This window comes from Amblyraja radiata, chromosome 5 (assembly GCF_010909765.2).
Source record: "Amblyraja radiata isolate CabotCenter1 chromosome 5, sAmbRad1.1.pri, whole genome shotgun sequence".
NCBI classification, from domain to species: Eukaryota; Metazoa; Chordata; class Chondrichthyes; order Rajiformes; family Rajidae; genus Amblyraja; species Amblyraja radiata.
The window spans coordinates 37,346,607-37,363,495 of NC_045960.1; the positions used below are offsets into that span (position 1 = coordinate 37,346,607).

General features: G+C 44.1%; 1 protein-coding gene across 5 annotated transcripts in view; it reads left to right on the forward strand.

Moving 5' to 3' along the window:
- fbxl4 (F-box and leucine rich repeat protein 4) overlaps positions 1-16,889 on the forward strand; it is an 89,793-nt gene that overhangs the window by 35,919 nt on the left and 36,985 nt on the right. For all 5 annotated transcript variants that reach the window (XM_033021041.1, XM_033021044.1, XM_033021040.1 and 2 more), the window contains one exon: positions 15,181-15,425. In XM_033021041.1, coding sequence (XP_032876932.1) covers positions 15,181-15,425 — 245 coding nt within the window. The remainder of the gene's footprint in view (positions 1-15,180; positions 15,426-16,889) is intronic.

Genomic DNA, 16,889 nt, shown 5'->3' on the forward strand with positions numbered 1-16,889 from the left:
ATTTGTTTTCTCTCTCCTGGTTTCAATAATGCTGCTGTGGTATTTTTTGGCAGATGCGAGTAGTAGAGCTGGGAGTGATCCTGTACAAATGTCTACATCTAGAATTCAGAACCAGAATACAGGCTTTTTGAGTGCATGCCAACTTTATGCCATTGGTCTCACTCCCTTGCCCTTTCTCTGTAGCTCTGCAATTATTTTCTTCAAGTATTGATCCAATTCCCTTTTGAAAGCTACAATTGAATCTGCGTCCATTGCTTTGCAACTTTTTGGAAACTTCCTTTATGTGTGAGCCAAATAATGTAATTGAATTAACAAGATCTAGACAGCTTAAATATCCTTCTTGAGTTTGTTCAGGCAGTTGTCTGGCATTCAAGATAGTCTTTTATCCCTCATTATTCACTGATGGCTTTCTTTTTAAATGCCTTGGGAGGAATCACCCGTTATAAAGGATATATAAATGGAGGATGTTGGCATATTTCATTCTGTATTGTATACAGATTCACAATGTCTCAACAAATAACCCTGAAAAACACCATTCTAACTGATTCTAACATTGCTTGTGAAATCCACCAACTGTCTAGATATCACTAGTTCCTTGCTGGGAAATGAAAATCTATATAATATAGTGCTACTTATCAGGAATGTTATTAATCATAATATTGAACATATTTTCATTTATTATGACTGGCTTTAAAAAATCCTTGACAATTTGAGCCCATGAAAAACTTTCCATGGTCTGGCAAATCCATAAATGTTTTCTCTTTATAGTAATTTAAATTGTACCCTTATTTCATGGTTGAAATAAAATAACAATTGGTTTTTAATCATCAATTATGGGACAAATTATAAATGTTGTTTAGCTAGTATTGTACTTTATCATTTCTGGTCATTACATTCAATAATTGCTGAGTATTCTATGTGTTAACAATATTATATCTTATGTGCAACTTGCCACACTAGGAGGAAGTTTGGAAATCAAATTAATCTGTCCTATTCAATAAAAAAAATTGTAGTTAATTTAATATAATCCATTATATAAATCACCAACCAGGTTATAAAATATGTGAAGCAAATGCATAACCAATGACCCAGGTGGAAACATCTTGAGCACACAGTATTGCATAAATATAAGTATATGTCACAGGGCAGCAGTGAAACCTGATAAATATCTTCACCGATGAAGCTGACCCGATAACTCATGAACGACAAAGTTGCAAATGAGTTATGATCATTCTGCTGAGTGGAGTTATTTATCAGATTCCACTGCTAATTGCAACTGTATTCAGTCGATATAGAACATCTTAAAATCTATTTTATGGCAAGTCTGGCGATGTGAAAAACGCTCCCATCGCTCTTTACACGTGTGGTGCAGATGCTTATACCACATTCTCATTTCTGCTTAAACTGTAGTGATTAATCATGATAAATGATAAAAGTCAAATGTCACTTACATTGTGAGTTGTGAATTGGTAAATGCACTGGTGAAATTTTGGGCAAAGTGGATTTGTTTGCATGGTTAGATGAGGACAGAGGGACAAATATGTGAAACCTGGATTAAAACAACTGCATATTGCGACAAGTTTCAATGATTAAAGATTTGTAACAAGAATAGAGTTTTTACAATCCGTCATACTGTTTTCTGCCCAGCTTGATCTCGCATGCATTTTCTCACTGTATATTCTTACTGCCGTGCCATACATTTTCAGTCCCATCTTGCATCTGTTGCTGTTATCGACGATCTCTCCACATGCCGTGATCCTCTTTGGACTGAAACAAAACTGCCACTTAATTTGTTGTCTTTAAAAATTGTAATGAAAAGCAAGTTTAATGTAACGCAGATTTTTTTTTAATTAATCGCTGCATTGGGCATGTTGAACATAGCACTTCAGTCTCAATATCAGCACAGCATTTGCTTAGAATTGTGCATTTTGAGTATGGACTCCCACAAATAAAGGCAGAAGATAGACATAAAAAGCTGGAGTAACTCAGCGGTTCAGGCAGCATCTCTGGAGAAAAGGAATAGGTGACGTTTCGGGTCGAGACCCTTTTTCAGACTGGGACAGAATAAAGGCTGAATTCAGAATAAAGCTGAATTGTTTTCTTTTAGTTAGGTAATCGTACCGGAATCAAGGGATATGGGGAAACAGCAGGAACGGGGTACTGATTTTGGATGATCAGCCATGATCATCTTTAATGCGGTGTTGGCTCAAAGGGCCGAAAGGCCTACTCCTGCACCTATTTTCTCTGTTGCTCTGTTTACCAGCTTTTAAATATTTCTTATTCGGTCAGTGTTTACTAAGATTTGAAAACCAGATTTTAAAGAGGTTATTCTAGTGTGTTATCTGTGGGACTTCAGCATCCAAAGCAATATTTGTTTCCAGTGAGCTGAGAACAAGAGCTTGACAAGTCAAACTGTCAGGTTGTGTTATAGGCTTCTGCATATTTTTAGTGCCCTCTTGAGGTTTGCCCTTTGCCTGGGTCTAATACAAGCTGTTAGTGCTAACAGATCATCCCAGTGTGAAAAGGCTTAGCCTCTGGGAGCTCTGTTTGACACTTTGGTAACTTGCAGAACCGTCACTTCTTGGTCTCACTGATGTGTGAAACTGCAACGCTGTTAAAGTGATGAAAAGTAGCTAAATTCAGAATGCATTAGAGGAAAGGGAGTCACTGAAATGGAAAGAGAATCTGCCAGAGAGACCAGAGTAGTTTTATCTCCATGAAAGTGGACTTCATGCTCAAGTAATGGGTTTTGGTCCACTGCTTTAAATTAACAGGGTCGCCATTTATGGTGTCCTCGTATCATGAGAACATAACATAAGAACATAGAAATATCAGCAGGAGCTGGTCATTTGCCCCCACCAGCCTGCTGTGCCACTCAGCAAATCGTGGCCAATCTTCAAACTCACACACTGATTTCCTGTGCTATTCCTCTATCTCTTGATAGCTCTAATATTCAGAAATCAACGATGCAATCCATGACTCTGCGTCTACAGCACTCCAGGGTGGAAAATTCAAACCTTTGCATGTAGAAAACATATCCAAGTTCTCGTCCAGAATAGACCATTCCTTATACTGAGGCTGTGCCCCTCAGTTGATGGCTGCTTAGCAAAGGAAAGCATTCTCCCAGTATCCATCTTATTGAGCTCTCTAAGAATTTTGTGCATTTCTGTTAAGTTACCTCTCATTGTTCTGAACTCTTGGAGGATGGGGGACTAGTCTACTTAATCTCTCCTCATTTCACAATCTGATGAATCTTTGCTGGACTCCCCTTATAGTAAGGAGATTAGAATCTTTGTGAGGCTACTCCATGATACTGCAGGTGTATTCTCCCCAAGGTCAGATAAAATTGCAGTGAACCATCTTTTGTGCTCAAATGAACTTGCAATGAAGGCCGAAGTACAATTTCCTCTCTGAGTTGGCTGCTCCACATGCATGTTAACTATAAACCAACTTTTCCCATTTCTGTTTTTATTTCCAGCGAAGAGGATAACCTCATATTATTCATCTGGCACTTCTGCGCCCATCATTTTCTTGCCTGCTCGCACACCTTATCTATATCCACGTGAAGCCCCTTTATATCCTCATTGTGACCCACATTCCAGCACTTTCATGTCATGTAAATGGAGAAATATTACAGCCATATCATTAATACACCCTTTGAATGGTTGGGGCATGTACCAAATCCTGCATACCCCATTCATCATTAACTACATTGCTCTTTTTTTTTTTTAGTTGCACACCAATTCTCAGTCCATGCCAGTATATTGCCCCAAATCAACAAGGTTTAATTTTGTTCACCCACCTTCAGTGTGGGACTATATCAAATACCTTTTGAAAATCCAATCGGGCTCATCCTTTGCCTCCCCCTCATATGCCCCCTACAAGACTCCACTAGAACTGCAAAGAAACTCCAGTAGATTAGCCATCCGTGATTTCCCTTATCGTGATCCATGTTGATTCAGCTCAATTGTATGATTTTTTTCCAAGAGTATTGATGTCACTTCCTTTATTATAGCTTCCAGGGTTATACTTACTCTGGATGTTAGGTTTCCTGTTTTCTCTCTTCTGCTTTCCGCTACATTTTGCACAGCACATTTGCTAACCTCTAGATTGCAAAAAAACAGAATGGATTGTGTGACACAAAAATTGTCAGATATTAAACCTGCATTCATCTTTGGTTTGAATTGCAACATTCAAGTCCTTGGGATATTGTTGGGTGGGGAGCTAAACGCCTAATAGAACAAATTGGCAAGAAGGGTTTCTGCCCGAAACGTTGCCTATTTCCTTCGCCCCATAGATGCTGCCTCACCCGCTGAATTTCTCCAGCATTTTTGTCTACCTTACATGTTATGATATTATTTTTCCCTTCTGCCAATTACGGATGAGAATTAGTGAAACTATGGCACTCAGAACACGTTGAGAGGAAGTTCAAACTTTAAGTAGATTTCAGGTGCTTTATTCCTCCTTGCCTTATCTGTGATAATAAATGACTTGTAAACCACAGGCTTCTAAATTTCAACAAATGATTGCCAGTGGAATAGAAGCCAAATATCTAGATATTTGATTACCACACTTCTGAGTGGAAATACACTAGTTTGTTGCTGCATATGCATTTAATTGCAACTCTGGAATTTAGAAAGATGAGAGGGAATCTTAATGGTTTGGACACGCTAGAGGCAGGAAACATGTTCCTGATGTTTGGGGGAGTCAAGAACCAGGGGCCACAGTTTAAGAGTAAGGGGTAAGCCGTTTAGAACGGAGATGAGGAAAAACTTTTTCACACAGAGAGTTGTGAGTCTGTGGAAATCTCTGCCCCAGAGGGCGGTGGAGGCCGGTTCTCTGGATACTTTCAAGAGAGAGCTTGATAGGGCTCTTAAAGATAGCATAGTCAGGGGAGATGGGGAGAAGGCAGGGACGGGGTACTGATTGTGGATGATCAGCCATGATCACAGGGAATGGCGGTGCTGGCTCGAAGGGCCAAATGGCCTACTCCTGCACCTATTATCTATTGTCTATATTGTCCTTTACTGAGCCCGGTTAAAGGGACAAATATGACCATGCAGGACACCAACAATATGAGAGGATGTATTGTTAAAGATTTAAGAGAATTTAGGAAGCAACGGTTTGTTAATGAAAAGAGGTTAAAAAATCCACATTTTCTGGATTAGAATAGGATGTTCTATAATGACTCTTGGGACAGAAGATCGTATCTTGCCTTTAGGCAATGGAGTGCTAATAGGCAACCTCAGTCTTTGGGTCTTTTATTCTCATGACAGTTTTTTTTATCATACTACAAATTCGAATGCAACAAGGGCACAGGCAGGAGTATCTTCTTAACACGTTTGTTTTTCTAAAAGAAAAGCTCTGCAACCTATCCCAAAGTGGCCAATCAGGCTTACAGATTGCAAAAAGGGCTTGTCCCACGAGCATGCGACCTGCATGCGGCAAGCGCGACCAAACCGGAAGCGGGGGCCGCGCGGAGGTCGAGTGATCCCCGTACAGGGCCGGTCCCACCAGCATGCGCCTGCATGCAGCGAGCGCGACCACACCAGAAGCGGGGGCCGCGCGGAGGTCGAGTGAGTGACGTGAAGTTCGAGCGAAGTCCGCGGGAAGTTCGCGCGTGACGTACGGCGTCAAGACGCTGCGTACGGCGTCGAGGCGGTGCGTACGGCGTCGAGGCAGCTGCGGGCCGGCAGGCCGTTGCCGCGTTGAATTTTTGAACACGGTCAGTTTTTCGGAGCCCCGCGCGATGTCGGGACCAGCTCCACACAACTCAATACGGCTCCGGCGATCGAAGTGGGACCGGCCCCGCGAGGCCGTACGGCTCAAGCGACCACGTTAGGTCGCGCTTGCCGCATGGAGTCGCATGCTCGTGGAACAGGCCCTTTAGTACTTTCTATGGCCTATGTAATACCTCTGCAGAGTTCTGGTTTATATAGCGTCGTTCACATGCAATAGATCTAGTCTTCAGAAAATAAAACTCTTGGACTGAGTGTAGAAAGGTCCTTCAGGGAACGTTGCTGACTGGCCCGCTCCAGACTGCAGGAGTACGTGCTGAGGGACCTACTGAAGCTTGGTGCAGCCAATGGTAGGGGCGTAGCACTGGCCCCTCCACAGTGCAGCTCTAGGGGCGCTGCACTGGCCCCTCCACAGTGCAGCTCTAGGGGCGCTGCACTGGCAGCAGCCTCTACCTACAGCCTGTCTGTCATTTCTATCTCTTTTTTAATTTTCAGTTAATCCAGGGTCTGTTTTGGGGGGAAACTTTTGCTTTTCTATGTGGGGGAGGGGGGCAGGGTAAGGGGGAAACCGTCTCCCAGTCTCTTCCTGGCGGGGACACGACTATTTCTCCGAGTCGCGTCCTCGCCCCCCACCTCGCGGCCTACCAGCTGGATCGGAGCGGCCTTTCCTGCCGGGGACCAAGTACCGGACCAGGGCTGCTACAGCGGCGGCGCAGCGTTGGAGTCACCGCGGAGCGGGCGATGCCTACCTGGGTCGCCGTTTGGAGCTCCGGAGCGTTGGGCCGCTGCTCCAACATCGTGGAGCTCTGGTGCGGAGAGCTTCCAACGTGGGCGGCGCTGACCGTCATCGTGGAGTCCTGGGGCGCCTTGCAGAGGGTCTACAGCAGCGGGTCTCCACCCGGCGCGGCCTGCGGACTTTGGAAGCCACCGACTCCGGTAGGAGGGGGCCGACTCTGGTGTCCACGCCGCTGAGGACGTCCCGCAGCCCCGACGTCGGACTTGTATCACCCCGGCGAGCGGTCCTGGACATCGGGCCGCCCGTAGCTGCAACTGCGGAGGGCTTGGGGGAGGCCCTGACCACGAGGAACAGTGGAGGAAGAGACTGACTTTGGTGCCTTCCCACACAGTGGGAAACTTTGATTCTGCTGTGTGGGGATGTTTTATGTCAAATTCTATAGTGTGTTGTGTTCTTTATTTTTATTGTATGGCTGTATGGGAATTTCATTTCACTGTGCCATCTGGCACATGTGACAATTAAATGTATCTTGTATCTTGGTAAGGATCTGTGGGGGAGGGCCTCAGTCTAGAGTCCTTCCATTGCTGGACATTGGAAGGTAGGGTGTGGTGGAGTTGCCCCTCAAATAGGGGAAGGGATATCACACCAGGGTCTCCTTTTAAACATACTTTTGCTTTATTTAAGAACAAAATTGCCTCGAGGAATTATGTGATAAAATCGGAAATGTCAATTCGAGTTGTATGGAAGTATTATATTTCTGTTCACAAGTAGAAGGAATTTTTAACATGACTTTAATTATGTTTGCAGTTGCATTGTTTGCACTGTATTCCACACATTTTCTTACCAAAATTGCACTGTGCCTGTCAGTTTGTGCACCTGTTTTTAATTATTTATTTTTGCTACTTAAACATTTGCATTTACATAGAATTGATCAAGGCTCATGGAATGTTGAATAATTTTGGGGGGCAGAATCATTTGAACTCCTTGACACATTTCTTTTAATGCCATCAGAATTCCCTGAAATTGGTAATAATGTAGTTGTTGTCAGGAACAAATATGTTGTAATCTATTTGGAAATTATGTTGGATGAAACATCTATTGATTTCATCAAATTGTTCACTGTTTTGTCCAACTCCATCATTAATAACAGATTAAAATACCTTGAAATGCATAACAATTACTGTGTTAACTACATGTGAATTTCCCATGACCTGTAGATTTTCTTATGTTCACTATAATGAACATTTTTTTTCATTGCTTTGCTTGAAAGACAGAGTGTACCTTGAACTGACCTGTTTTCACAGCACAAGTGGAATGTATTACACTGGTCAGGAGCGTGTGGACTCAAGTAATTCAGTGTGTAGGAAAGAACTGTAGATTCTGGTTAAATCGAAGGTGGACACAAAATGCTGGAGTAACTCAGTGGGACAGGCAGCATTTCTGGAAAGAAGGGTCTTGACCTGAAACATCACCCATTCCTTCTCTCCAGAAATGCTGCCTGTCCCAATAATTGAGTGTTTTCCTTAGCAAAGTTATGAGTCGGTTAAAAATCCAGTGTGTTTATATTTGTTTAGTTTAATTTAGACAAACAGCACGGAAACTGGCCCTTCGGCTCACCGAGTCTGCACTGACCAGCGATCCTCGCACACTAACGCTATCCTACACACAATAATTTTACATTTATACCAAGCCAATTAACCTACAAGCCTGTATGCGTTTGGAGTGTGGGAGGAAACCGAATATATTGGAGAAAACCCATGCAGGTAACGGAGAGAACGTATAAACTTTGCACAGACAGCACCCGTAGACAGGATTGAACCCGGGTCTCTGGCACTGTAAGGCAGCAACTATACTGCTGCGCCCTCAGTGATCGGTACTGTGTAATGGAAATGCTAAAGAAAGGGGTGAACTTAATTCAGAGTGGCAAATTATTGTTTGTGAACTTATGTTCCAAAGCAATGTGAGGGGCATGAGCAATGTTTAGAACTGAAGGAGAGAATATTTATTTCTTGATGTCCCGCTCTTACCACAGAGAGCTTGGAAATTAAATCACACTGAAAAAACATGCAGCTAATTAGTAATGAGTGAATAAGGACCTGCAAAGATAGGTGACAAAATCAATGCAATGTGAAGAGATGTGTCTGCCAATAAGTTTTATTAAGGAATGTGAAATTCACAGGAAATGGGAGCCACTGGTGAGGTCAGTATCTATGTCCATCCTCACCCTCTCTTTCGGAAGCGTTGAGATGTTTTCCAGAAAGACAAAAGGACAAAGGACATTTATTGTCACATACACCAATTGGTGCAGTGAAATTTGAGTTACCATGCAGCACTTATAAGATAAACACAACACTATAGAATATAACATAAAACATAAAAACATCCCCCCACAGCGGAATCAACGTTTTCCACTGTGAGGGAAGGCAACAAAGTTCAGTCATCTTCCTCTTGTTCACTTGTGGTCGGGGCCTATTGAGGCCTCCGCAGTCGCCGCAACGGCGGCCCGATGTTTCAGGCCCTCTCGCCGGGATGATCGGAGCTCCGGCATCGGAACGGAAGAACACTCTCAGCGGCTTGGAGTTTCCAAATCGGCCGCTTCCTACCGGAGACCGTGGCTTCCAAAGTCCACAGAACTGCAGTCTTTCTCCTGTACAGTGGCTAGGCACTTCACCATGTAGACACATTGATAATTTTATGATGATAATATTTTTTCAAAGTCAGCAGATGGAGGTGACCATGAAAATTGTGCTGTGAAAAATCTGTATCGGTTGTAACTAATTTAAAATGAAGCCTGATTTCTAAGCAGAAACAAAATCCCTGCTGGAGTTCTAATATATCGATAGTATGATAAGATTCAGGTGTCAGTTATGAGGAGGACAGGAGAATGGGGTTAGGAGGGAGAGATAGATCAGCCATGATTGAATGGTGGAGTAGACCTGATGGACCAAATGACCTAATTCTGCTCCTATCACTTATGAACATTAACTCTGTGCACCAGCTATTGATGCCATTGAGAGCAGCAGCATGGCAGTACATTGGGCCAGGGATAATCCTCATAGTTTTCAAATTCTTCTTAGGCAGCCCCTCAGAATCCCAGATGATTACTTTCATTTCAGTACTTGGATGCTGAGCTGGTTCAGTTTAGTTTAGAGATATTAGGCCCTTCGGCCCACCGAATCCACGCTGGCCAGTGATCCCCGCATACGAACACCATCCTACACACATTAGAGACAATTTTACCAAGCCAATTAACCTACAAACATGTACATCTTTGGCGTGTGGGAGGAAAATGGAGCTCCTGGAGAAAACCTACACCGGTCACGGGGAGAATGTTCAAACTCCGTACAGACAGCACCTGTAGTCATGATCAAACCTGGGTCTCTGTCGCTGTAAGGCAGCAACTCTACTGCTGGGCCCCAGTGAGTCAATGAATCTAATGTGGAATTGATTGCAACTCAACCACAGTAGGGGCGGAGGTGCTCAGCTGAATGTGCAAGAGTGTTGGGAGGAGCTGGTCTGTGTGCTCCTGGGAAATGATGTTGACATCCTCAGTGCCAACCTGAACTATCCTTCTAGGTTTCCTAGTTCTGCATTGATGCCTGCAGACTGCTTGGTTTTACACATCGACCATTGGAGCTGTTGGGTAAAGAAACACTTTTCAAGTGTCTAGCGACTAAACATTTTAATGAACAAATATTGCGATTTTGTACATTTCTGTGAGAGGTTTCACTTCTATTGAAGTTTTGTTCTGCTGATGGTGGGGAACGTCACAGGTACAGACCAGACGCTGATTAATTTACAGCACAATATTTGCACTGTGCCAATGAAGCTCCAAAAACCAATTTATCCTTTGAGTCAATCTCACTCAAAATATTTGCCCAGATCGATTTGACCTGGTCTATCTGCCAGTAATTGCCACCCGAGATCCCCCAGAGCCATTCCTTCCACATCCCGATGCATAAGGTAACCTCTTTGACACAAGGCATAGGCCTGGATTCTTGCCGTGCACAGAACCATCAGCAAAAAGCTGCTGAAACCCTTGAGAACTGGCCAAGTCCCATGCCCAGGTTTGCTGGCTGTGGAAGCTGTAGGGGATTTGTAATCATTTTTAGACACTTCTGACATTTAGGTTTTATATAGAAATGAAGTAAATTGAAATATTGTAAAGCAATAAAGAAAAGGTTAACAAAGTTTGAGGAGGCACGGTGGCGCAGAGTTAGAGTTGCTGCCCTCCAGCGCCAGAGACCAGGTTCGATCCTGACTGCGGTTGCTGTCTCTATGGAATTAGTACGTTCTCCCCGTGACCACGTGGGTTTCATCATCTTCATCATGCCATCACGTCATCATGCGTCCGCACAGCTGTCTGGAGCGTGTGATGTCATTTGAAGATAGACACAAAATGCTGGAGTAACTCAGCAGGACCGGCAGCATCTCTGGAGAGAAGGAATGGATGATGTTTCGGGTCGAGACTCGTCTTCAGTCTGAAGAAGGGTCTCGACCCGAAACGTCACCCATTGCTTCTCTCAAGAGATGCTGCCGGTCCCGCTGAGTTACGCCAGCATTTTGTGTCTATCTACAATCGTCTTGGCCCCACTCTGGAAGCAGGAGTGGGGGCGAACTCGGATCCGCAATGGCCGGGAGCCCCAGGCCGAGCTCGGCGATTGTTTGCCTGCTTCTGCTGCTGTTGAAGGTGAGACGTTACGCCGCGCCAGGGTCTAGGGCCTGTCCCACTTTGGCCGTCAGTTACGCGACAGGCCGGTGGCGCGCGAAGATTTTGTTCAGGACGAAGTCCACACTCCTCCACGCCACTCCACACTCCTCCACACCACACCATGCGCCCGTCCCGCGCTGTCCACGCACTACCCACACGCTAGCAGGTCTCGTAAATGGCGCGCAAATGACGGCCAAGTGGGACAGGCCCTTAAGAAGCAACTGCAGATGCTGGCTTAAACCGAAGATAGATACAAAAAGCTGGAGTAACTCAGCGAGACAGGTAGCATCACTGGAGAGAAGGAATGGGTAACGTTCCGTCTGAAGAAGGGTCTCGACCCAAAACGTTACCCATTCCTTCTCTCCAGAAAAGCTGCCTGTCCCGCTGAGTTACTCCAGCTTTTTGTGCCTTTCTCAGGTTTGTGGGTTAATTGGCTTCAGTAAAAATTGGAAATGTTTCCTAGTGTGTAGGATAGTGTTAGTGTACGTTATTGTAAGCCGATGTGTAAGCCGATCGTTGGTCGGCGCAGACTCGGTGGGCTGAAGGGCCTGTTTCCGCACTGTATCTCAAAACTAAACTAAACTACGAAAGACTTACAGAGTCCAATAAATAATCAGGAAATACTAAAGCATAACTTTCCTCAAATAAAAAACCTATCTCTCCATTTGCCTCTCAATCCCCAGCTCAACACTCCCTATGGAAATCAGGGGGAAATTGGATCATGCACCAGATAATGCAACTTGTACTGGCCTCTTTTACACACACATTGCCGGAGAATCCCAGCTAGACTGACTTCTGTCACTAGATTCCATCTGGGATCCAAGATTGACAGCTCATTTACCGAAGTCCCAGACTTACTGCCATTTAAACAGCTAATCACTTGCAATTTTGTTTCATCTAGCCCATTATTTGCATGCATAGGATACAGGAGAGATTCACTAAAACAAAACCAGAGTCTCTGCTTCATGGTAATGAGGAGAGATTGAATTAGTAAGTAACATATCAGCCTCGTGAATGCGTTCTGATGCGGAGTAGTGCTAAAGCATAAACTGCTAGCCACTGATAGCTTGCCGGACATGGAGATTATTTGCAGCACTAGGTGTTCATGTTTTGTCCCAATGTAAATGATATTAGTTTTCTTTCTAGGTTAACTGTTTGCTATCTCACCTATTATCATTCTGGGGTCGTGGGTTTGAAGGCAGAAGGAATCAAAGTGCTTTCATCCCCGAAGTGCTATTGCATAAGTAAACTTGAGGGATTTTTATAATGCTATTCTGTAAGTACCTATTCAGTTGTATGGAGTCATGGTCAGGACTTCAAATTACGCAGTAAATACTGAAGAATACTATCAAGGAATTGATTAAAGGAAGAGAACATTCTAGAAGGGAAGGGGACAGCTGTGAACAAGAAGTGCAGTTCCATCAGCCAGTTTCTTTTTTAGAAAAAAAAGCTCATGAATTGTTTTTCACGCCACTAATTTCTGTTTTGCTTTGGAAGTAATGAGTTTGGATAGTCTTCAAGATCTGCCGTGGTGAATGTTGGAGAGATCACATTTTAAAAGAATCTGAGACGTACTGTTGACTGTTACAGGTGAAAAAAAAAGTGTTTTTAAGGGTATTGAAAGGAAGGCCATGGATGAATCAAATTAAGGAGCAGATGCTTATTCGGTGCCACAGTGCATGTGTGATAGCAGGTTTATACAGAGAGGGTACGCACATCTTCAGTAACTAAGCAGTTGTAACATACTTCCAGCACCAGTGTGCATACACAACCACAACCACAATGAGGGGGGACCTCATTGGAACCTACCGAATAGTGAAAAGCTTTAATAGAGTGGATATGGAGAGGATTTTTCCACTAGTGGGAGAGTCTAGGACTAGAGGTCATAGCCTCAGAATTAAAGGACATTCTTTTTGGAAGGCGATGAGGAATTTCTTTAGTCAGAGGGTGGCGAATATGTGGAATTCTTTGCCACAGAAGGCTGTGGAGGCCGTCAGTGGATATTTTTTAATGTAGAGATGGACAGATTCTTGATTAGTACGGGTGTCAGAAGTTATGGGGAGAAGGCAAGAGAATGGGGTTAGGAGGGAAAGATAGATCAGCCATGATTGAATGGCGGAGTAGACTTGATGGGCCGAATGGCCTAATTCTGCTCCCATTATTATGATCTTATGAACACACACTACTTTGAGTCAAAGGTGTAGCCATGAGCTGAGCTGGCGGCCTCCAACTGGGACCGACTCGAGGCTCCGGAGGCAGAGCCTGGACTTACCAACTGGCCGACTTCGGGGCTGTGGTGGCGTTGCGGCGGCGGTGACACGACTTTGGAGGCTCGGCCGCGGGCCCAGTGGACGACATCGTCGGGAGCTCGCATGTCCCAGGTTGGTGACCGGTTCTCTGGAGCTCCCGCAACAACAGCTCGTCCGCTGGGCTGGAAGGTGGCAGCTTCGTCCGCCCCAGGCCGCTGAGTTTAAACCGGCCCGTTCGTGGAGCTCGGATTCGGCCGCGGGACTTACCTTCACCCGGCGGTGTCACAACATCGAAAGCCTGGATCGCCTCAACGCAGAGGGAGAACAGGGAGGGAAGAGACAAGGACTTTAAGACTTTTGCCTTCCATCACAGTGAGGAGGGCTTGGCAGACTCACTGTGGTGGATGTTAAACTGCGTTCATTGTGTGTTTTGGTATTTTATTCTATGTTATGACTGCAAGGTACACAATATCGTTCAGACTGAAAAGTCTGTATGACAATAAAGGATACTTTGACTTTGACTTTGACCTTTAGCCTTTATTACCAAACTCCACTCATCTACCAATCAATCTCACTCCCCCCACACTTCCCCTCATCGATCACTTGGCACTACAACTACTTCACTTTACCAACTTACTCTCCCCTACTCCATCAGTCTGGAGAAGAGTCCCAACCCAAAATGTAATGTGTCCATTCTCTCTGCAGATGCTGCCTGACCCACTGAGTTCCACTTTTTTTTGCTACTCAAGGTCTTGTCAGACGAGTTCCTGTCGGGACTAGATTTACATGCAAAATAGTTTTTCATTTACTGTGGACATTATCATTGCAAAATGTTCCAAAGTGGAGTGAGTCCCCACCAAAGTTCAAGTATCCAAGGCATTATCCAAATATATTTCATCCGGATGTTCCAGCTGTCGTTTCCCTGCATGTGTGCTTCGAGCCTTATTCTGCAAGTGGCACAAAAAGTTTCCTCAACCATAAATAACACATACAATATTTCTCCTCCGTTTAACTTGACCATTGAATACATTTATCTAGTGAGTAGTCACATTGGACAGACTAAAGAGATGTCTCATTTATCCCTGCTCTGTACTGTGTTCAACCTGGAAGATGATAGGAGAAGCAATGAAATTATCCTCCCTCTCAATCCATTGAGGAGTAAAAAATCTGCTTCATATTCCTTATATCTCTGCGTTTATTCCCACTGGAAATGTGAAAGTGTGGTTGGCGAGAGGGGGCAAAATTTGACTTGAGCATGATGAGCATTGGGCACTACCTAACGTTTTAGTTTAGTTTATTGTCACATGCACCGAGGTACAGTGAATAGCTTTTGTTAACCGGTTGGCGGAAAGACATGATTACAATCGACCCAGACACTGTGTACAGCTGTAGGAGTAGAGATTTAAAAGAATGGAGCGATAATGTGAAAGTGTGGTTGCAGATCCACTTCTATGACTTGCACACAAAGTGTCACCTGGCCTGGGCATCATCTTGGATGTGCATGTGGAGTTTCATGACAGTAAATAGTCAATTGGGTGATTATTACAATGAAGCAAAATGAGGAATAAATGGCATCATATCAGGTTAGTTGACGAGCAAAATAAGCATTAAGATTCCCACATTAACACTTATTTTGAAGGAATGTAATAAATTTGTCAAAAGTGTCTTTTCTATATGTGTAGGTACATTAGTGAGTAGAATGCAATGTTCTTCCTGTGTTTCTTATGCTGTTTGTTTCTCTCACAGTTAATCCAGCTGATTCTCAGTCACCTGACAATACCAGACCTTTGCCAGTTGGCACAGACCTGCAAGTTGCTACACCAGCATTGCTATGACCCTCTTCAGTATGTCCAGCTGAGCTTACAACCTTACTGGGCCGGCCTGAATGATGCGTCTCTGGAACACCTTCATGCACGATGTGCTCATGTGCAGTGGTTAAATCTGTCCTGGACAGGGAATAGAGGATATATCACCATGCAAGGATTCAGCAGGTTAGTGTTAATGTCATTCTCGAATAAAATCCACCCAAGGGTGGTACCAAGTATGTTAAACATTTCAGTCTGTCAGTGTTGATCAGCCACCACTACATTAATAATATGGTCCTGATGCAGCAAGCAATGGCCACTGAGTTGACTTCTTCCAGTCATGCAAGGAAGCACATTTAACCTTTACAATTTTTGTAGTGCCAATTAATGTCACAAGCAATGATCACAAGGATGTGGGCTTCACAATTTGAGCCAGTATTTCATTGCCCGTTTAAAGGACAGGTGACTGTTTTTGGAGCATCTTCCGTAATAGAAAATCAAATGAGAAGACAAAGCTCCTTGAACCATTGGAGGTAGAAGATATCAAATTGAGTCAAGTATGTAATGTTATATACATAGGTGAGGTACAAGTACAATTAACAGAACTATGTTCAAAGGTTGTAGGAGCAGAATTGGACCTTTCGGTCCATCAAGTCTACTCCGCCATTCAATCATGGCTGATTTGTCTTTTTCTCAACCCCATTCTCCTGCCTTCACTCTGTAACCCCTGACACCCATACTAATCAGCATCTATCAATCCCCACCTTAAAAGTATCCATTGACTGGGCTACACAGTCTTCAATGGCAATGAATTCCACAGATTCAGATTCTGACTAAAGAAATTCCTCCTCATCTCCTTTCTAAAGGCACGTCCTTTTAATCTGAGGCCATGGCCTCTGGTCCTAGACTCTCCCACTAGTGGAAACATCATCTCCACATCCAAATTAGAAAAATAGATTATCGTGGTGCAAGAGATGGTCAGTAGTGTTCTGTTCCTGCGGTACGATTAGGATGTAAAAGTTGGTTCAAGATCCTGATGGGTGTAGGAAAGTAGCTGTTCTTCAACCCAGTGGTGTGGGACTTCAGACTTCTGTACTTACTGCCAGATGGTAGCTGCAAGAAAAGGGCACGGCCCAGATGGTGAGGGTCTTTGATGATGGATGTATTCAAGAGAGAGTTACATATAGCTCTCTGGGCTAACGGAATCAAGGGATATGGGGAGAAAGCAGGAACGGCATACTGATTTTGGAGGATCAATCATGATCATATTGATTAGCGGTACAGGCTCGAAAGGCCCAATAGCCTACCCCTGCACCTATATTCTATTTTTCTATGCCGCCATGTTGAGCCTGTGCTGTAGATGCTTTTGAAGGTGGGGAGGGCAGTGCCCTTGATGGTTCAGGTTGAGTCCACCGTTCTCTGTAGTCTCTTGCGTTCCTGCGCATTGGAATTGCCATACCAGGCCAGTCAGGATACTTTCTACAATACATCTTAGAAGTTTGTTAGAATATCTACTTATCTAGACTTATCTACTTTCTTGAAATTTAAAGAAAGTAGGATCATGAGTTCATCTCTGCGCTGGTCCCAGGACAGGTCACCTGAGATATTCATGCGTAGTAAATTGAAAGCTGCTAATTCTCTCCACTATCA